At 48.8% G+C, this 23,675-nt stretch overlaps 1 protein-coding gene across 1 annotated transcript in view; it reads left to right on the top strand.

The window, feature by feature from the left end:
- Positions 1-23,448, top strand: part of PHKG2 (phosphorylase kinase catalytic subunit gamma 2) — a 73,983-nt gene extending 50,535 nt beyond the window's left edge. Inside the window, exons 5-9 of the mRNA XM_063935493.1 lie at positions 643-806; positions 920-1,010; positions 11,427-11,580; positions 22,793-22,918; positions 23,009-23,448. Of these exons, the coding sequence (XP_063791563.1) occupies positions 643-806; positions 920-1,010; positions 11,427-11,580; positions 22,793-22,918; positions 23,009-23,269 (796 nt within the window). The 3' untranslated portion in view covers positions 23,270-23,448. The remainder of the gene's footprint in view (positions 1-642; positions 807-919; positions 1,011-11,426; positions 11,581-22,792; positions 22,919-23,008) is intronic.
- Positions 23,449-23,675: the final 227 nt, after the last annotated feature.

The following is a 23,675-nucleotide window of genomic DNA, read 5'->3' as shown; positions in this document are numbered from 1 at the left end:
GCTGATACTGTTTTGTTCATACTGTTAACTGGTTTATATATTCCATGTTATACGGTGTGGATGGTGTGGGCTGGTATGAATCTTACCCTTAGATTAACAAAAATCCTTTCCTCGTACTGTCTGTCTCATCTGGGCACAGTTTCTCTAACTGAGGTCTGTAGGAGGGGCATAGAGGGAGGAGCCAGTGCACACCCATAGCTAAAGTTCTTTATAGTGCCCATGTCTCCTGCGGAGCCCGTCTATACACCATGGTCCTTACGGAGTCCCCAGCATCCTCTACGGACTAGGAGAAAAAGATTTACCGGTAGGTTTAAAATCTTATTTACTCTTCCCTAGAACCCGCTCACCATGCCTGTGTCTCTCTCACCCCTAGAACCCGCTCACCATGCCTGTGTCTCTCTCACCCCTAGAACCCGCTCACCATGCCTGTCTCTCTCACCCCTAGAACCCACTCACCATGCCTGTCTCTCTCACCCCTAGAACCCGCTCACCATGCCTGTCTCTCTCACCCCTAGAACCCACTCCCCATGCCTGTCTCTCTCACCCCTAGAACCCACTCCCCATGCCTGTCTCTCTGATGCAGGGACAGTCTCTGCCTTTTCTTGTCTGTTGGGGGATTGTGACTTACTTGTTGTGTTCTAGGTGCATCATGCGCTCTCTGCTGGAGGCTGTCTCTTACCTGCACGTGAATTCCATTGTACACCGTGATCTGAAACCGGAAAATATTCTAATGGACGACTGTCTCAATATCAAACTCTCGGATTTTGGTTTCAGCTGCGTCTTAAAGCCTCCAGAGAAGTTGCGCGGTAAGGCCTGTTTCTGTGCGCTGTCCCTGTGATAATTATACTGGGGGGTGGAGGGGAATGTCCTATAATGCATCTTCTCTATCATCTTAAACTTTCTCTCTGATGGCCGGCAGAGCTCTGCGGGACACCCGGATATCTGGCTCCAGAGATTCTTAAGTGCTCTATGGATGAGACTCACCCCGGATATGGAAAGGAGGTGGACCTGTGAGTATGTGACAGGGCGATGTCATGTGTATGTGTGTGAATATTACACTGGTAGATGGGGGAGGCTGAGCACACAGTCACATGGGTGTGTATATTACACTGGTAGATGGGGAGGCTGAGCACACGGTCACATGGGTGTGTATATTACACTGGTAGATGGGGAGGCTGAGCACACGGTCACATGGGTGTGTATATTACACTGGTAGATGGGGAGGCTGAGCACACGGTCACATGGGTGTGTATATTACACTGGTAGATGGGGGAGGCTGAGCACATGGGTGTGTATATTACACTGGTAGATGGGAGGCTGAGCACACGGTCACATGGGTGTGTATTACACTGGTAGATGGGGAGGCTGAGCACACAGTCACATGGGTGTGTATATTACACTGGTAGATGGAGGAGGCTGAGCACACGGTCACATGGGTGTGTATATTACACTGGTAGATGGGGAGGCTGAGCACACGGTCACATGGGTGTGTATATTACACTGGTAGATGGGGAGGCTGAGCACACGGTCACATGGGTGTGTATATTACACTGGTAGATGGGGAGGCTGAGCACACGGTCACATGGGTGTGTATATTACACTGGTAGATGGGGGAGGCTGAGCACATGGGTGTGTATATTACACTGGTAGATGGGGAGGCTGAGCACACGGGTGTGTATATTACACTGGTAGATGGGGGAGGCTGAGCACACGGTCACATGGGTGTGTGAATATTACACTGGTAGATGGGGGAGGCTGAGCACACGGTCACATGGGTGTGTATATTACACTGGTAGATGGGGGAGGCTGAGCACACGGTCACGTGTGTGTATTACACTGGTAGATGGGGAGGCTGAGCACACAGTCACATGGGTGTGTATATTACACTGGTAGATGGGGGAGGCTGAGCACACGGTCACATGGGTGTGTATATTACACTGGTAGATGGGGAGGCTGAGCACACGGTCACATGGGTGTGTATATTACACTGGTAGATGGGGAGGCTGAGCACACGGTCACATGGGTGTGTATATTACACTGGTAGATAGGGGAGGCTGAGCACACTGTCACATGGGTGTGTATATTACACTGGTAGATGGGGGAGGCTGAGCACACGGTCACATGGGTGTGTATATTACACTGGTAGATAGGGGAGGCTGAGCACACTGTCACATGGGTGTGTATATTACACTGGTAGATGGGGGAGGCTGAGCACATGGGTGTGTAAATTACACTGGTAGATGGGGGAGGCTGAGCACACGGTCACATGGGTGTGTGTATGTTACACTGGTAGATGGGGGAGGCTGAGCACACGGTCACATGGGTGTGTATATTACACTGGTAGATGGGGGAGGCTGAGCACACGGTCACATGGGTGTGTATATTACACTAGTAGATGGGGGAGGCTGAGCACACGGTCACATGGGTGTATATTACACTGGTAGATGGGGAGGCTGAGCACACGGTCACATGGGTGTGTATATTACACTGGTAGATGGGGGAGGCTGAGCACACGGGTGTGTATATTACACTGGTAGATAGGGGAGGCTGAGCACACGGTCACATGGGTGTGTATATTACACTGGTAGATGGGGGAGGCTGAGCACACGGTCACATGGGTGTGTATATTACACTAGTAGATGGGGGAGGCTGAGCACACGGTCACATGGGTGTATATTACACTGGTAGATGGGGAGGCTGAGCACACGGTCACATGGGTGTGTATATTACACTGGTAGATGGGGGAGGCTGAGCACACGGGTGTGTATATTACACTGGTAGATAGGGGAGGCTGAGCACACGGTCACATGGGTGTGTATATTACACTGGTAGATGGGGGAGGCTGAGCACACGGTCACATGGGTGTGTATATTACACTGGTAGATGGGGGAGGCTGAGCACACGGGTGTGTATATTACACTGGTAGATGGGGGAGGCTGAGCACACTGTCACATGGGTGTGTGTATTACACTGGTAGATGGCGAGGCTGAGCACACGGTCACATGGGTGTGTTTATTACACTGGTAGATGGGGGAGGCTGTGCACATGGGTGTGTTTATTACACTGGTAGATGGGGGAGGCTGAGCACATGGGTGTGTATATTACACTGGTAGATGGGGGAGGCTGAGCACATGGGTGTGTATATTACACTGGTAGATGGGGGAGGCTGAGCGCACGGTCACATGGGTGTGTGTATTACACTGGTAGATGGGGAGGCTGAGCACACGGGTGTGTATATTACACTGGTAGATGGGGGAGGCTGAGCACACGGTCACATGGGTGTGTGTATTACACTGGTAGATGGCGAGGCTGAGCACACGGTCACATGGGTGTGTATATTACACTGGTAGATGGGGGAGGCTGAGCACATGGGTGTGTAAATTACACTGGTAGATGGGGGAGGCTGAGCACACGGTCACATGGGTGTGTGTATTACACTGGTAGATGGGGGAGGCTGAGCACACGGTCACATGGGTGTGTGTATTACACTGGTAGATGGGGGAGGCTGAGCACACGGTCACATGGGTGTGTGTATTACACTGGTAGATGGGGGAGGCTGAGCACACGGTCACATGGGTGTGTATATTACACTGGTAGATGGGGGAGGCTGAGCACACGGTCACATGGGTGTGTGTATTACACTGGTAGATGGGGGAGGCTGAGCACATGGGTGTGTATATTATACTGGTAGATGGGGGAGGCTGAGCACATGGGTGTGTGTATTACACTGGTAGATGGGGAGGCTGAGCACATGGTCACATGGGTGTGTATATTACACTGGTAGATGGGGAGGCTGAGCACACGGTCACATGGGTGTGTATATTACACTGGTAGATGGGGGAGGCTGAGCACATGGTCACATGGGTGTGTATATTACACTGGTAGATGGGGGAGGCTGAGCACATGGGTGTGTATATTACACTGGTAGATGGGGGAGGCTGAGCACACGGGTGTGTATATTACACTGGTAGATGGGGGAGGCTGAGCACACGGGTGTGTATATTACACTGGTAGATGGGGGAGGCTGAGCACACGGGTGTGTATATTACACTGGTAGATGGGGGAGGCTGAGCACACGGTCACATGGGTGTGTATATTACACTGGTAGATGGGGGAGGCTGAGCACACGGTCACATGGGTGTGTATATTACACTGGTAGATGGGGGAGGCTGAGCACACGGTCACATGGGTGTGTATATTACACTGGTAGATGGGGAGGCTGAGCACACGGTCACATGGGTGTGTATATTACACTGGTAGATGGGGGAGGCTGAGCACACGGTCACATGGGTGTGTATATTACACTGGTAGATGGGGGAGGCTGAGCACACGGTCACATGGGTGTGTATATTACACTGGTAGATGGGGGAGGCTGAGCACATGGGTGTGTATATTACACTGGTAGATGGGGAAGGCTGAGCACACGGTCACATGGGTGTGTATATTACACTGGTAGATGGGGGAGGCTGAGCACACAGTCACATGGGTGTGTATATTACACTGGTAGATGGGGGAGGCTGAGCACACGGTCACATGGGTGTGTGTATATTACACTGGTAGATGGGGAGGCTGAGCACACGGTCACATGGGTGTGTATATTACACTGGTAGATGGGGGAGGCTGAGCACATGGGTGTGTATATTACACTGGTAGATGGGGGAGCCTGAGCACACGGTCACATGGGTGTGTGTATTACACTGGTAGATGGGGAAGGCTGAGCACATGGGTGTGTATATTACACTGGTTGGATGGGGGAGGCTGAGCACACGGTCACATGGGTGTGTATATTACACTGGTAGATGGGGGAGGCTGAGCACATGGGTGTGTATGTTACACTGGTAGATGGGGGAGGCTGAGCACACGGTCACATGGGTGTGTATATTACACTAGTAGATGGGGGAGGCTGAGCACACGGTCACATGGGTGTGTATATTACACTGGTAGATGGGGAGGCTGAGCACACGGGTGTGTATTTCTCCTTCATCCACTAGGGGCCACTGGAGCGTAGTTACAATGGGGAAATAGTAGGTAGTGATTGGGAGCTGGCACTTTAAAATTCTCACACTGTGGCTAGCTCCTCCCCTACTATCTCCCCTCCAAGCCAGTCTTAGTTAGTGCCCGAGGTAGCTGGTTCACTTTGGTTTAGCTGAAGAATTTTTTCCTTTTTCTTTATTATTTTATTTTTCTTTCACACACGCACAGACTGGCAGCTCTGCCACTGCCAGTCTGCACCGTGGGAGCTGCCGGCGGGGTCCCATCGCAGCTGCGTGCGGCTCGGGATGGGCCCCGGCTGAGGGAGACACTGTGCTCTCCTGAGTTGGCGGACACCGCTGCATGCGGCGCGTGTCGGGACCACTCCATCCAGCAGAAGATTCCGGCAGCATGGCAGCGGTAAGTCTAAAAAGGGGCCGGACACCGCTGCGTGCGGCGCGTGTCGGGGCCGTTCTGTCGAGCAGTGTACAACGCCTGACGGAACTACGGGAAAGCGGTGAGTACAATCTCCCCCCTCCTCCAGACTGATTTATATTATACTGTATCACCCGGCTGCCTGAAGTGTCTTCACAGCTGATAGAGAACTTATGACTGGCGGGTTATTGTGAGACTTGTAGTTCCACAGTAACTGGTATCTACAAGATCAAAATAAATATATATATATATATATATATATATATATATTTATTTTTTCCCCCCCGCTTATTTTTTTTTACAGGGCGGAGCTAACTCCCGCTCCGTGCAGTGGGCTAGGCGCTCCCCGCTCCCCGGCCGCAGCATACAGACGGCCGGGGAGATACAGGGCGCTTCCCGCTTACTTACACTGCAGCGGGTTTCATTTTCAAATTGGGCGCCGAAGCGGAGGGGCGGAGCTAACTCCCGCTCTGTACGGCGGGCTCAGCGCTCTCCGCCCCCCGGCCGCTACAGCTCCCCGGCCGCTGCAGCAGCGCGTACAGGTCCTTCCCCGGCCGCTACAGCACCTCCGCTCCCCGGCCGCTGCAGCAGCGCATACAGGTCGATCCCCGGCCGCTTCAACACCGCCGCATCTCCGGGCTGTTACAACAGCGCTTACAGGTCCCCCGGGCCGCTGCAAGGCAGTTATTTTACAGGTAACGGTGGGGGTGAAGCTCATTCCCGCTTTGCTCAGCGGGCTCCCGGCGGCGGTTCCCAGCGCTCAGGGTCAGGCAACATAGCCTGTCTTAGGGGGATTTTAGTTTTCTCTGTGGGCGACATTCCTCCCTGCAGAGGAGTCCTTTTCCAGGCATATTATAAAGGCTGTAGATCAGGGAGTCTGCTCTATAACAGGAGCTGGGGCTCAGCTCATTAATGATTGAAATCTAGTATGCAATATTTATTTACAGTATTTCATATTCACTGTGTGTGTGTGTGTGTGTGTGTGTGTGTGTGTGTGTGTGTGTGTGTGTGTATATAGATATATATATACATATATATATGTGTATATATATATGCAGGCAATACCATATATAGGGTAGAACACTTCCGCAATGTTTTATAATAACAAAATACCGAAAACATCTGGTGCACCTTAATTAGCGGTACACTACAGCCTTCCCTTTATTATTCCTGGGTGTCACTGGGTACTAATGATATTGGTAATTCGGGGAATGTGTATATATCAGACAGTGTGGCTCAGCACACTAATCCCCTAAACACCCAACTACAGAGGCCTGGGTCCAAGTACCTCCACAGATACTTTAAGGCATCAGACAAATAGCGCTGCGACTCGGTACGCTAGTAGCGGGTATATGAACAGGGGGACCAGGGTTTGAATCCCAACAAAAAGAGCTCCTATAGCCTAGTGGCTAAGACTCCTGTCCCACAGCGCAGCGCTACTGGTTCAGGTCTCCGCTGCTCCAGACAGTTTATTTGCATCGTGTCGGTCACTACACATTATAGTGCAGACCTTACATAGGGCTCTGTTTATTTAACCCACCTTTTCTCCTTTCGTTTGTCTCACCGGGGACAGTCAAAGAAAGTATGCGGTGAAGCCATCTGCTTAGCCCTCCACGCACCTGCAGGACACTCCTGTTTGAACAGCTCAGATTATACAGGTAATGTCACTGTTAACCAGAGACCTTGTACGTCATTCCCCCTCTCCAGGTTTCTAGATGAACCTTGATAGCCTTCCATGTTACACGACTCAGAGGTGGAAAGGCCTCTCTGGGAGAAGGCGAGAGATGTCCAGGATACGGAGGATGTCTGGTTTCGGTGCAGTCTGAACCTGTGTCTCAGAATATCCAGGTGCATTATACAGCAGTTCGTCTAATACTGAAGGTAAGGGAGGCGGACACGTCAGGTCCATCACGACGCCGATGACGAAATGGTCCAGTTTCGGAGGGGCTGCGCAGGCTCCGGTAGGAGGCTTACAGACACCCGAATACACAATTTCAGGTATCAAACTATGTTGGTTTTCCTATCCTTTCCCCGCAGACGGCAGGAAATGGTATCAGGACCTCTCCAGGGTATACCCCTCAATGTATCACCGGTCCAACAGGCTGCCATTTTCCTGAGGCAACATTGCTCAGGTATCTATCGAAGACACATATACGGCAGCGGGGTTCTACCTTGTCCGGAGCAGGTAGGTTGTGGAACAATTGTCCTCTAGGTTACAGGATATTTCGCATCAGGATCAATTGATACTTTGGTACAGATCAGAATCACGATTCTGCTTTTATATTCTTTTGAGGTCTCCACGTCTGCAGACTCGGAACCTGCATTTTCATTTGGGCTGTCTTAACCCGACGACCTCTGGGGCTGCGACAGTGACAGGTGAACATGAAATCCTACGGGGCAGATGGTTCAGGGGAAGGAACTTTCTGCAGGATTTCTTGAACCATTGGAGGTAAGTCCACTTTTCTTTCTCCTACTACTGCCTCAGCTCCAAGACGGACCTTCACCGGTCTTTCCTTTAGATCTTTCCGTGCCCTTTCAGGCTTCCGATTCTACACGGGCGATATCTCCGTCGCCAGGTAATCTCAGGGTAACAGGCTGAAGCAGAGGCTCAGGATCCTCGGTCCATTCTGATTTTAGGTCATCCTATACACCCACTACAGGTTAGACCTTCCTACCACCTGGAGGGTCCCAGGGTAGGCGCAGGTCGGTGGTCCTACGGGGAGATCTGAGAAGGCTTAGGCGGTTACAGACTAGATTTTGGAGTACAGCCGTCTCAGGAGTCCTTCGGCATGGGTCGGCCGATTTACAAGGATAAGAGAGTCATAATGCAGGCGGTGCTCCATATGCTTCTAACCGCAAAGGGTGTTGATCCCTGTTTTTCACATATCATTTGAATCGGGACAGTTCTCAGGCCTTTGTTTTCTTTTCGTTCCAAAGCCTCTTCTGGCTCGGCCAGGCCTATTTTGTCCTTTAGAATCCTTTCAGTCTGTGACTGCTAAGGGGGTTTTAAGCGTCCCTTGTCTTCAGGGATACCTGTTTACTCATTTCCGTTGGGGTTTTCCGCATCGGGCTTTTCTCAGATTCCCGTTACAGGATACTCATTTTCACTGTCAGTCCTTTCCATTCAGTCTCTCTTCCGCTCCCACAGGGTTCAGGAAGATCACAGAATAACTCTTTTTCAAGGGCAGGAAGTGACGTTAGTTCCCTAATGGGACAATCTACTGCTACAATCCCACTCTGTACATTAGGTGGCTTCTGAATTTCCGGAAGATCCAGGAGCTTCTGGTTCGACACGGATCCAATTTATGCTCCTCGTAGGCTTTTCTCAACACGGTCTGTCAGAGGATTTTTCTTTCCTCGGCACCAGGTACTCTATTTCTTAAGTCAGGTTGCGACGCAACGAGTGGTCGCCTACACTCCCCTCTGCCTACACTCCCCTCTGAGCGGAGGAAAACAATCTTCTTTCCAGGTCAAGCCGCCAGGTCAGACTCCCGGGTGAGGGGACATTTCCCGGAGTTTTGTCAGCTGGTCCGCTGTTGGCGGAGATTTCGGATCGACCTCAGGGCGTTCTGACTGACTCTTTAACCCTTTCCTACTCTCGGACGTGAGCTCTGGTGGCAGTAGCCGAGGATGCCCTCAGGGCTCCTGGGAGTTTTCTGGTTATTCTATCTTGCCTCCTTTTCTATTTCTCCCTCACTTTCGGTAACACAGGAGGGGAATATGCGTGCTAGTCCTCTCGGTGGCTCTGGTTGGGCCACGCAGGGCTTGAAGATACAGCTACACCTGTTGTCAGTAGAGGAGCCTTGGCTCCTACCTCGACTGAACTGTCTACTTCAACAGGGTCCTTTTTCTTTGTTCAATCTTACACTGGTCTTGTTTAACCGTGTGACTGTTCACGAGACCTCAGAAGGGAGGAGTTCCCTAGTTCGGTTAGGTCTACTGGGCCCCGATTGCAGAAGTCTGTTACCTCTTTTTGCTTCTGCCCCTTTTGGAAAACTTTATCGGACATAATAAGGATAAAAGAGTTTTCCCCTTCCTTCAATTACCATTCAGCCGTCATCTTGGGTTTCTCTGGGAGGTTTTGCTCCGCTGCGCTTCAAACCACATTGACCTGAATTTTAGGTCTCTGCCTTTTTCTGTTTTCTTCCAAAAAGAGATTAGCCTGGCGGCCGTAAGTTCGGGCTCTCTTTCAGGGAGTACTCTATTGGCAACTCCCCCGGCTGAGCTTCGGCCTCAGCGGTCGTTTTTTCCAAAGGGGATGTTCGTTTTTCATATAAATCTGACACTAGTGTTTTTCAATCCTCTTTGACTGTTGTCAGGGCTCGCCGACTCTCTCTACAGAGGTCTCAGGCTATTCGACGAAGTGTTTTTCTTCTTTGTTCTGTACGATGCTCCCGTACTAAATAGCCGGGGTCCCAGCATATGCTGGGCTGTTGGATACATCTGACCATCAGACAGTCTTCTTGGCGGTTGCTCGGGAGCCTCCGTTTTCCATTTCAGCGCACTTTACGCGCGTTGTGGGACCTTCGTGGGCAGCTGCCCGTAGGGTCTCCATGTCTTATGTCGGGCGGCGACTATATGTCGCGCGGCTACTTGGTCGGACCGACATTCGTTTTGTCAAATTCTACAAGTTTGACACTTTTGTGGCCTCTGCATCACAGTTTGGCCGAGTTATTTTACAGGACTCTCAGCGCTCTCCCACCCATTTTGGGAGCTCTGGGACGCCCCCATTGTAACTACGCGTGGCCCCTAGTGGATGAAGGAGAAATCAGGATTTTGGTACTTACCGATAAATCCCTTTCTCCGATTCCACAGGGGCCACTGGACGCCCGCCCAGCGCTGTTCCTCCTTGTTTTTTGCTTAACGGTTTGCAGATCACCATGTGACTGCTTGTTGAGTTCGGGCTAGCCGGTTGTTGGTTAGGTTCTGTTCCAGGTTTGGTTTGTGTTATCCTGGTTTACAGGGCGTCATTAACCTCCTCTACCTTACGGTTTGTTTATTCCAGCTCTCCTCGGGCACAGTTTTACGTAGACTGGCTTGGAGGGGAGATAGTAGGGGAGGAGCTAGCCACAGTGTGAGAATTTTAAAGTGCCAGCTCCCAATCACTGCCTACTATTTCCCCATTGTAACTACGCTCCAGTGGCCCCTGTGGAATCGGAGAAAGGGATTTATCGGTAAGTACCAAAATCCTGATATTACACTGGTAGATGGGGGAGGCTGAGCACACGGTCACATGGGTGTGTATATTACACTGGTAGGTGGGGGAGGCTGAGCACACGATCACATGGGTGTGTATATTACACTGGTAGATGGGGGAGGCTGAGCACATGGGTGTGTATATTACACTGGTAGATGGGGGAGACTGAGCACACGGTCACATGGGTGTGTGTATTACACTGGTAGATGGCGAGGCTGAGCACACGGTCACATGGGTGTGTATATTACACTGGTAGATGGGGGAGGCTGAGCAAATGGGTGTGTGTATTACACTGGTAGATGGGGAGGCTGAGCACACGGTCACATGGGTGTGTATATTACACTGGTAGATGGGGGAGGCTGAGCACACGGTCACATGGGTGTGTATATTACACTGGTAGATGGGGGAGGCTGAGCACACGGTCACATGGGTGTGTATATTACACTGGTAGATGGGGGAGGCTGAGCACACGGTCACATGGGTGTGTATATTACACTGGTAGATGGGGGAGGCTGAGCAAATGGGTGTGTGTATTACACTGGTAGATGGGGAGGCTGAGCACACGGTCACATGGGTGTGTATATTACACTGGTAGATGGGGGAGGCTGAGCACACGGTCACATGGGTGTGTGTATATTACACTGGTAGATGGGGGAGGCTGAGCACACGGTCACATGGGTGTGTATATTACACTGGTAGATGGGGGAGGCTGAGCACATGGGTGTGTTTATTACACTGGTAGATGGGGGAGGGTTACCAGTGATGGAGATGGGTGTAAGGGTGTCTGCAGGCTCAGGTATGGATACATGTATTCTGTTTGCAGTTGGGCGTGTGGGGTGATCATGTTTACACTGCTGGCTGGGTCGCCTCCTTTCTGGCACAGAAGACAAATGTTGATGCTTCGTATGATCATGGACGGGCGCTTCCAGTTCGGTTCCCCGGAGTGGGATGACAGATCTACAACGGTGAAAGACCTGGTGAGGATAATAGCGCTGATGACTGTAATGGAAACATTCGCCTCATCCTGATTATTTCTGTAGAACAAACAGTGATTCCTGGGCCACAGAGACAGAGGAAATACTAACAGTGCAGCACACACAAACCGGAAGTACAGATACCAACAGTGCAACACACACACAGAGACAGAGGAAATACTAACAGTGCAGGACACACAAACAGGAAGTACAGATACCAACAGTGCAACACACACAGAGACAGAGGAAATACTAACAGTGCAGCACACACAGACAGAGGAGATACTAAGAGTGCAGCATGTACAGAGACAGGAAGTATAGATACCAACAGTGCAGCACACACAGAGACAGAGGAGATACTAACAGTGCAGCACACACAGAGACAGAGGAAATACTAATAGTGCAGCACACACAAACAGGAAGTATAGATACCAACAGTGCAGCACACACAGACAGAGCAGATACTAAGAGTGCAGCATGTACAGAGACAGGAAGTACAGATACCAACAGTGCAGCACACACAGAGACAGAGGAAATACTAACAGTGCAGCACACACAAACAGGAAGTATAGATACTAACAGTGCAGCACACACAGAGCAGATACTAACAGTGCAGCACGCACAGACAGGAAGTACAGATACTAACAGTGCAGCACACACAGAGACAGAGGAAATACTAATAGTGCAGCACACACAGAGACAGAGGAGATACTAAGAGTGCAGCATGTACAGAGACAGGAAGTACAGATACCAACAGTGCAGCACACACAGAGACAGAGGAAATACTAACAGTGCAGCACACACAAACAGGAAGTATAGATACCAACAGTGCAGCACACACAGAGACAAGAGCAGATACTAACAGTGCAGCACGCACAGAGACAGGAAGTACAGATACTAACAGTGCAGCACACACAGAGACAGGAGATACTAACAGTGCAGCACGCACAGAGACAGGAAGTACAGATACTAACAGTGCAGAACACACAGTGACAGTGGAGATACTAACAGTGCAGCACAAACAGAGACGGAGATACTAACAGTGCAGCACACATAGACAAGTTGATGCTAACAGTGCAGCACACACAGAGACAGGGAGATACTAACAGTGCAGAACACACAGAGACAGAGGAGATACAGTGCAGCACACACAGACAGGAAGTACAGATACTAACAGTGCAGCACGTACAGAGACAGGAAGTACAGATACTAACAGTGCAGCACCCACAGAGACAGGAAGTACAGATACTAACAGTGCAGCACGCACAGAGACAGAGGAGATACGAACAGTGCAGCACGCACAGAGACAGAGGAGATACTAACAGTGCAGCACGCACAGAGACAGAGGAGATACTAACAGTGCAGCACGCACAGAGACAGGAAGTACAGATACTAACAGTGCAGCACACACAGACAGAGGAGATACTAACAGTGCAGCACGTACAGAGGAGATACTAACAGTGCAGCACGCACAGAGACGGAGGAGATACTAACAGTGCAGCACGCACAGAGACGGAGGAGATACTAACAGTGCAGCACGCACAGAGACGGAGGAGATACTAACAGTGCAGCACGCACAGAGACGGAGGAGATACTAACAGTGCAGCACGCACAGAGACGGAGGAGATACTAACAGTGCAGCACGCACAGAGACGGAGGAGATACAGTGCAGCACGCACAGAGACGGAGGAGATACTAACAGTGCAGCACGCACAGAGACGGAGGAGATACTAACAGTGCAGCACGCACAGAGACGGAGGAGATACTAACAGTGCAGCACACACAGACAGAGGAGATACTAACAGTGCAGCACGCACAGAGGAGATACTAACAGTGCAGCACGCACAGAGACAGAGGAGATACTAACAGTGCAGCACGCACAGAGACGGAGGAGATACTAACAGTGCAGCACGCACAGAGACGGAGGAGATACTAACAGTGCAGCACGCACAGAGACGGAGGAGATACTAACAGTGCAGCACGCACAGAGACGGAGGAGATACTAACAGTGCAGCACGCACAGAGACGGAGGAGATACTAACAGTGCAGCACGCACAGAGACGGAGGAGATACAGTGCAGCACGCACAGAGACGGAGGAGATACTAACAGTGCAGCACGCACAGAGACGGAGGAGATACTAACAGTGCAGCACGCACAGAGACGGAGGAGATACTAACAGTGCAGCACGCACAGAGACGGAGGAGATACTAACAGTGCAGCACGCACAGAGACGGAGGAGATACTAACAGTGCAGCATGGCACAGAGAAGGAGGAGATACTAACAGTGCAGCACGCACAGAGACGGAGGAGATACTAACAGTGCAGCACGCACAGAGACGGAGGAGATACTAACAGTGCAGCACGCACAGAGACGGAGGAGATACTAACAGTGCAACATGCACAGAGACAGAGGAGATACTAACAGTGCAGCATGCACAGAGACAGAGGAAGTACAGATTCTAATATTGCAGCACACATGGCCACAAAGACAGAGGAAATACAAATACTAAGTGCAGCACACACAGCCACAGAGGAAATACAGGTACTAATAGTGCAGCACACACAGCCACAGAGGGATGCTAATAGTGCAGCACACACAGCCAGAGACAGAGGAAGTACAGATATTAACGGTGCAGCACACATGGCCACAGAGACAGAGGAAGTACAGATACTAATAGTGCAGCACACACAGCCACAGAGGAAGTACAGATACTAATAGTGCAGCACACACAGAGACAGAGGAAGTACAGATACTAACAGTGCAGCACACACATCCACAAAGGAAGTACAGATACTAATAGTGCAGCACACACATCCACAGAGACAGAGGAAGTACAGATACTAATAGTGCAGCACACACATCCACAGAGACAGAGGAAGTACAGATACTAACAGTGCAGTACACACATCCACAGAGGAAGTACAGATACTAATAGTGCAGCACACACATCCACAGAGACAGAGGAAGTACAGATACTAATAGTGCAGCACACACATCTACAGAGACAGAGGAAGTACAGATACTAATAGTGCAGCACACACATCCACAGAGACAGAGGAAGTACAGATACTAATAGTGCAGCACACACATCCACAGGGACAGAGGAAGTACAGATACTAATGATGCAGCACACACATCCACAGAGACAGAGGAAGTACAGATACTAATAGTGCAGCACACAGCCACAGAGACAGAGGAAGTACAGATACTAATAGTGCAGCACACACATCCACAGAGGAAGTACAGATACTAATAGTGCAGCACACACATCCACAGAGACAGAGGAAGTACAGATACTAATAGTGCAGCACACACATCCACAGAGACAGAGGAAGTACAGATACTAATAGTGTAGCACACATAGCCACAGAGGAAGTACAGATACTAATAGTGCAGCACACGCAGCCACAGAGGAAGTACAGATACTAATAGTGCAGCACACACAGCCACAGAGACAGAGGAAGTACAGATACTAATGGTGCAGCACACATAGCCACAGAGGAAGTACAGATACTAATGGTGCAGCACACATGGCTACAGAGGAAGTACAGATACTAATGGTGCAGCACACACAGCCACAGAGGAAGTACAGATACTAATGGTGCAGCACACATGGCTACAGAGGAAGTACAGATACTAATGGTGCAGCACACACAGCCATAGAGGAAGTACAGATACTAATAGTGCAGCACACACATCCACAGAGACAGAGGAAGTACAGATACTAATAGTGCAGCACACATGGCCACAGAGACAGAGGAAGTACAGATACTAATAGTGTAGCACACACAGCCACAGAGGAAGTACAGATACTAATAGTGTAGCACACACATCCACAGAGACAGAGGAAGTACAGATACTAATAGTGCAGCACACATGGCTACAGAGACAGAGGAAGTACAGATACTAATAGTACAGCACACACAGAGACAGAGGAAGTACAGATACTAACAGTGCAGCACACACATCCACAGAGACAGAGGAAGTACAGATACTAATAGTGCAGCACACACATCCACAGAGACAGAGGAAGTACAGATACTAATGGTGCAGCACACACAGCCACAGAGACAGAGGAAGTACAGATACTAATAGTGCAGCACACACATCCACAGAGACAGAGGAAGTACAGATACTAATAGTGTAGCACACATAGCCACAGAGGAAGTACAGATACTAATAGTGCAGCACACACAGCCACAGAGGAAGTACAGATACTAATAGTGCAGCACACACATCCACAGAGACAGAGGAAGTACAGATACTAATAGTGCAGCACACACATCCACAGAGACAGAGGAAGTACAGATACTAATAGTGTAGCACACATAGCCACAGAGGAAGTACAGATACTAATAGTGTAGCACACATAGCCACAGAGGAAGTACAGATACTAATAGTGTAGCACACACAGCCACAGAGGAAGTACAGATACTAATAGTGCAGCACACACATCCACAGGGACAGAGGAAGTACAGATACTAATAGTGCAGCACACACAGCCACAGAGGAAGTACAGATACTAATAGTGTAGCACACACATCCACAGGGACAGAGGAAGTACAGATACTAATAGTGCAGCACACACATCCACAGAGACAGAGGAAGTACAGATACTAATAGTGCAGCACACACATCCACAGAGACAGAGGAAGTACAGATACTAATAGTGCAGCACACACAGCCACAGAGGAAGTACAGATACTAATAGTGCAGCACACACATCCACAGAGACAGAGGAAGTACAGATACTAATAGTGCAGCACACACATCCACAGAGACAGAGGAAGTACAGATACTAATAGTGCAGCACACACATCCACAGGGACAGAGGAAGTACAGATACTAATAGTGCAGCACACACATCCACAGAGACAGAGGAAGTACAGATACTAATAGTGCAGCACACACATCCACAGAGACAGAGGAAGTACAGATACTAATAGTGTAGCACACATAGCCACAGAGGAAGTACAGATACTAATAGTGCAGCACACACATCCACAGGGACAGAGGAAGTACAGATACTAATAGTGCAGCACACACATCCACAGAGACAGAGGAAGTACAGATACTAATAGTGTAGCACACATAGCCACAGAGGAAGTACAGATACTAATAGTGCAGCACACACAGCCACAGAGGAAGTACAGATACTAATAGTGTAGCACACACAGCCACAGAGACAGAGGAAGTACAGATACTAATAGTGCAGCACACACAGCCACAGAGGAAGTACAGATACTAATAGTGTAGCACACACATCCACAGAGACAGAGGAAGTACAGATACTAATAGTGTAGCACACATAGCCACAGAGGAAGTACAGATACTAATAGTGCAGCACACACATCCACAGGGACAGAGGAAGTACAGATACTAATAGTGCAGCACACACATCCACAGAGACAGAGGAAGTACAGATACTAATAGTGTAGCACACATAGCCACAGAGGAAGTACAGATACTAATAGTGCAGCACACACATCCACAGAGACAGAGGAAGTACAGATACTAATAGTGTAGCACACATAGCCACAGAGGAAGTACAGATACTAATAGTGCAGCACACACAGCCACAGAGGAAGTACAGATACTAATAGTGTAGCACACACAGCCACAGAGACAGAGGAAGTACAGATACTAATAGTGCAGCACACACAGCCACAGAGGAAGTACAGATACTAATAGTGCAGCACACACATCCACAGAGACAGAGGAAGTACAGATACTAATAGTGTAGCACACACAGCCACAGAGGAAGTACAGATACTAATAGTGCAGCACACACATCCACAGAGACAGAGGAAGTACAGATACTAATAGTGTAGCACACATAGCCACAGAGGAAGTACAGATACTAATAGTGCAGCACACACAGCCACAGAGGAAGTACAGATACTAATAGTGCAGCACACACATCCACAGAGACAGAGGAAGTACAGATACTAATAGTGCAGCACACACAGCCACAGAGGAAGTACAGATACTAATAGTGTAGCACACACATCCACAGAGACAGAGGAAGTACAGATACTAATAGTGCAGCACACACATCCACAGAGACAGAGGAAGTACAGATACTAATAGTGTAGCACACATAGCCACAGAGGAAGTACAGATACTAATAGTGTAGCACACATAGCCACAGAGGAAGTACAGATACTAATAGTGTAGCACACACAGCCACAGAGGAAGTACAGATACTAATAGTGCAGCACACACATCCACAGGGACAGAGGAAGTACAGATACTAATAGTGCAGCACACACATCCACAGAGACAGAGGAAGTACAGATACTAATAGTGTAGCACACATAGCCACAGAGGAAGTACAGATACTAATAGTGCAGCACACACAGCCACAGAGGAAGTACAGATACTAATAGTGCAGCACACACATCCACAGGGACAGAGGAAGTACAGATACTAATAGTGCAGCACACACATCCACAGAGACAGAGGAAGTACAGATACTAATAGTGCAGCACACACATCCACAGAGACAGAGGAAGTACAGATACTAATAGTGCAGCACACACATCCACAGAGACAGAGGAAGTACAGATACTAATAGTGTAGCACACATAGCCACAGAGGAAGTACAGATACTAATAGTGCAGCACACACAGCCACAGAGGAAGTACAGATACTAATAGTGTAGCACACACATCCACAGAGACAGAGGAAGTACAGATACTAATAGTGCAGCACACACATCCACAGGGACAGAGGAAGTACAGATACTAATAGTGCAGCACACACATCCACAGGGACAGAGGAAGTACAGATACTAATAGTGCAGCACACACATCCACAGAGACAGAGGAAGTACAGATACTAATAGTGTAGCACACATAGCCACAGAGGAAGTACAGATACTAATAGTGCAGCACACACATCCACAGAGACAGAGGAAGTACAGATACTAATAGTGCAGCACACACATCCACAGAGACAGAGGAAGTACAGATACTAATAGTGCAGCACACACATCCACAGAGACAGAGGAAGTACAGATACTAATAGTGCAGCACACACATCCACAGGGACAGAGGAAGTACAGATACTAATAGTGCAGCACACACATCCACAGAGACAGAGGAAGTACAGATACTAACAGTGCAGCACACACATCCACAGAGGCAGAGGAAGTACAGATACTAATAGTGCAGCACACACATCCACAGAGACAGAGGAAGTACAGATACTAATAGTGCAGCACACACATCCACAGAGACAGAGGAAGTACAGATACTAATAGTGCAGCACACACAGCCACAGAGGAAGTACAGATACTAATAGTGCAGCACGCACAGCCACAGAGACAGAGGAAGTACAGATACTAATAGTGCAGCACACACATCCACAGAGACAGAGGAAGTACAGATACTAATAGTGCAGCACACACATCCACAGAGACAGAGGAAGTACAGATACTAATAGTGCAGCACACACATCCACAGAGACAGAGGAAGTACAGATACTAATAGTGCAACACACACATCCACAGAGACAGAGGAAGTACAGATACTAATAGTGCAGCACACACATCCACAGAGACAGAGGAAGTACAGATGCTAATAGTGTAGCACACACATCCACAGAGGAAGTACAGATACTAACAGTGCAGTACACACATCCACAGAGGAAGTACAGATACTAATAGTGCAGCACACACAGCCACAGAGGAAGTACAGATACTAATAGTGCAGCACACACAGCCACAGAGACAGAGGAAGTACAGATACTAATGGTGCAGCACACACAGGCACAGAGGAAGTACAGATACTAATGGTGCAGCACACATGACTACAGAGGAAGTACAGATACTAATGGTGCAGCACACACAGCCACAGAGGAAGTACAGATACTAATGGTGCAGCACACATGGCTACAGAGGAAGTACAGATACTAATGGTGCAGCACACACAGCCATAGAGGAAGTACAGATACTAATAGTGCAGCACACACATCCACAGAGACAGAGGAAGTACAGATACTAATAGTGCAGCACACACATCCACAGAGACAGAGGAAGTACAGATACTAATAGTGCAGCACACACATCCACAGAGACAGAGGAAGTACAGATACTAATAGTGCAGCACACACATCCACAGAGACAGAGGAAGTACAGATCCTAATAGTGCAGCACACACATCCACAGGGACAGAGGAAGTACAGATACTAATGATGCAGCACACACATCCACAGAGACAGAGGAAGTACAGATACTAATAGTGCAGCACACATAGCCACAGAGACAGAGGAAGTACAGATACTAATAGTGCAGCACACACATCCACAGTAGAAGTACAGATACTAATAGTGCAGCACACACATCCACAGAGACAGAGGAAGTACAGATACTAATAGTGCAGCACACACAGCCACAGAGGAAGTACAGATACTAATGGTGCAGCACACACATCCACAGAGACAGAGGAAGTACAGATACTAATAGTGCAGCACACACATCCACAGAGACAGAGGAAGTACAGATACTAATAGTGTAGCACACATAGCCACAGAGGAAGTACAGATACTAATAGTGCAGCACACACAGCCACAGAGGAAGTACAGATACTAATAGTGCAGCACACATAGCCGCAGAGACAGAGGAAGTACAGATACTAATAGTGCAGCACACACATCCACAGTAGAAGTACAGATACTAATAGTGCAGCACACACATCCACAGAGACAGAGGAAGTACAGATACTAATAGTGCAGCACACACATCCACAGAGACAGAGGAAGTACAGATACTAATAGTGTAGCACACATAGCCACAGAGGAAGTACAGATACTAATAGTGCAGCACACACAGCCACAGAGGAAGTACAGATACTAATAGTGCAGCACACACAGCCACAGAGACAGAGGAAGTACAGATACTAATGGTGCAGCACACACAGCCACAGAGGAAGTACAGATACTAATGGTGCAGCACACATGGCTACAGAGGAAGTACAGATATTAATGGTGCAACAGAGACAGAGGAAGTACAGATACTAATGGTGCAGCACACACAGCCACAGAGGAAGTACAGATACTAATGGTGCAGCACACACAGCCACAGAGGAAGTACAGATACTAATAGTGCAGCACACACAGAGACAGAGGAAGTACAGATACTAATGGTGCAGCACACACAGCCACAGAGGAAGTACAGATACTAATGGTGCAGCACACATGGCTACAGAGGAAGTACAGATACTAATGGTGCAGCACACATGGCTACAGAGCTCAGTGGCTGAGACTGGGGTGAGGGTGCACCAGTCACCATATCAGGGGCTCTGCATACACCTGGCTGTATGGGAGGGTGGCTAGGAACAGGTTCCCTGTCGGCAGAATAATGATCCCAAGAAGAAGGCCAAAGGTGAGTGATCTACAGTGAATCCGGAAAGTATTCACAGCGCTTCGCTTTTTCCACATTTTGTTATGTTACAGCCTTATTCCAAAATGGAATAAATTCATTTTTTCCCTCAAAATTCTACACACAATACCCCATAATGACAACGTGAAAAAAGTTTTTATTTTTTTATTTTTGTGTGCAAATTTCTTAAAAAAAAAAAAAACCTAAGAAATCACATGTACATAAGTATTCACAGCCTTTGCTCAATACTTTGTTGATGCACCTTTGGCAGCAATTACAGCCTCAAGTCTTTTTGAATATGATGCCACAAGCTTGGCACACATATCTTTGGGCAGTTTCGCCCATTCCTCTTTGCAGCACCTCTCAAGTTCCATCAGGTTGGATGGGAAGCGTCGGTGCACAGCCATTTTCACATCTCTCCAGAGATGTTCAATCGGATTCAAGTCTGGGCTCTGGCTGGGCCACTCAAGGACATTCACAGAGTTGTCCTGAAGCCACTTCTTTGATTTCTTGGCTGTGTGCTTAGGGTCATTGTCCTGCTGAAAGAAGAACCGTCGTCCCAGTCTCAGGTCAAGAGCGCTCTGGAGCAGGTTTTCATCCAGTATGTCTCTGTACATTGCTGCATTCATCTTTCCCTCTACCCTGACTAGTCTCCCAGTCCCTGCTGCTGAAAAACATCCCCACAGCATGATGCTGCCACCACCATGCTTCACTGTAGGGATGGTATTGGCCTGGTGATGAGCGGTGCCTGGTTTCCTCCAAACATGACGCCTGGCATTCACGCCAAAGAGTTCAATCTTTGTCTCATCAGACCAGGGAATTTTGTTTCTCATGGTCTGAGAGTCCTTCAGGTGCATTTTGGCAAACTCCAGGCGGGCTACCATGTGCTTTTTACTAAGGAGTGGCTTCCGTCTGGCCACTCTACCATGCAGGCCTGATTGGTGGATTGCTGCAGAGATGATTGTCCTTCTCGAAGGTTCACCTCTCCACAAGAATGCTGTAGCTCTGACAGAGTGACCATCGGGTTCTTGGTCACCTCCCTGACTAGAGCCCTTCTTCCCCGATCACTCAGTTTAGATGGCCGGCCAGCTCTACAAAGAGTCCTGGTGGTTCCGAACTTCTTCCATTTACGGATGATGGAGGCCACTGTGCTCATTGGGACCTTTAAAGCAGCAGATATTTTCTGTACCCTTCCCCAGATTTGTGCCTCGAGACAATCCTGTCTCGGAGGTCTACAGACAATTCTTTTGACTTCATGCTTGGTTTGTGCTCAGACATGCACTGTCAAGTATGCAACCTTATATAGACAGGGGTGTGCCTTTCCATATCATATCCAATCAACTGAATTTATCACAGGTGGACTCCAATTAAGCTGTAGGAACATCTCAAGGATGATAAGTGGAAACAAGATGCACCTGAGCTAAATTTTGAACTTCATGGCAAAGGCTGTGAATACTTATGTACATGTGATTTCTTAGCTTTTTATTTTTAATAAGTTTGCAAAGAACTCAAACTTTTTTCACGTTGTCATTATGGGGTATTGTGTGTAGAATTTTGAGGGTAAAAATTAATTTTATTCCATTTTGGAATAAGGCTGTAACATAACAAAATGTGGAAAAAGTGAAACGCTGTGAATACTTTACGGATGCAATGTACACAGTCCAGATCTTAGTCCAAGTAAGAATAGGTAGCACTGTATGGTAATTGTAGCCCACAAGCCTCATCCAACCAACTGGATCAAATCTGCAAGGAAGAATGGGCAAATAGTCTGCAGGGTTTGATTATTTATGCAAGGAACATGCCTGCCAGTCTGACCTTCCTTTCCCTTTAGATCTCTCGTCTTCTTGAGGTGTCTCCAGAAAAGCGTCTCACAGCGGACCAGGCCCTCCAGCATCCGTTCTTCCAGAGCCACCAGCGGGAGCGAGGGTGTAAGGTCACTCCGTATCACCGCTTCCGGGTCAGTCTGGTCATGTAGCTGTTTATGGCACCAGGTACATGATGACGCTGTGTATATAGAAAGGTAGATAACTGGATTCTGTCTCCACAGGTGGCCGCTTGGGCATCCTTGGCTTGTGTGCGTATTCTGGTCAGATGGCGACGAGCTCGGCCAGTTACAAGTGAACTCCTTACACGGGACCCGTATGGCGTGAAGGGCGTCCGGCGGCTTATCGATGCCTGTGCGTTCCGCATTTATGGTCACTGGGTGAAAAAGGGAGAAAGGCAGAATCGCGCGGCGCTGTTCCAGAACCATCCCAAAGCCCTTTTACTGACTATGGGGGAAGACGAGGAACGAGACGGGGACCAGTAGCGGCGGCTCAGTCATCACAGAATGTGTATAATGCAGAGACTTGTGGAGAACGTAGATCCAGACCAGCGGAATGTCAGCGGTATCAGGGACCACGGGCCGGAGGCAGAGATTTGTTTCATAATGTCTTAGGTTCCAGAGTTCATCCTCTTATTGTAAATAAAAGTGATTTCTTTTCTGTATGGCGGAGCAGACTGCGTGTGTTACCCGGTACTCTGGTGTATGGCGGAGCAGGCTGCGTGTGTTACCCGGTACTCTGGTGTATGGCGGAGCAGGCTGCGTGTGTTACCCGGTACTCTGGTGTATGGCTGATCAGGCTGCGTGTGTTACCTGGTACTCTGGTGTATGGCGGAGCAGGCTGCGTGTGTTACCTGGTACTCTGGTGTATGGCGGAGCAGGCTGCGTGTGT

This window comes from Pseudophryne corroboree, chromosome 7 (assembly GCF_028390025.1).
Source record: "Pseudophryne corroboree isolate aPseCor3 chromosome 7, aPseCor3.hap2, whole genome shotgun sequence".
Taxonomy (NCBI): Eukaryota; Metazoa; Chordata; class Amphibia; order Anura; family Myobatrachidae; genus Pseudophryne; species Pseudophryne corroboree.
This window is presented reverse-complemented; position numbering and strand designations above follow the sequence as displayed.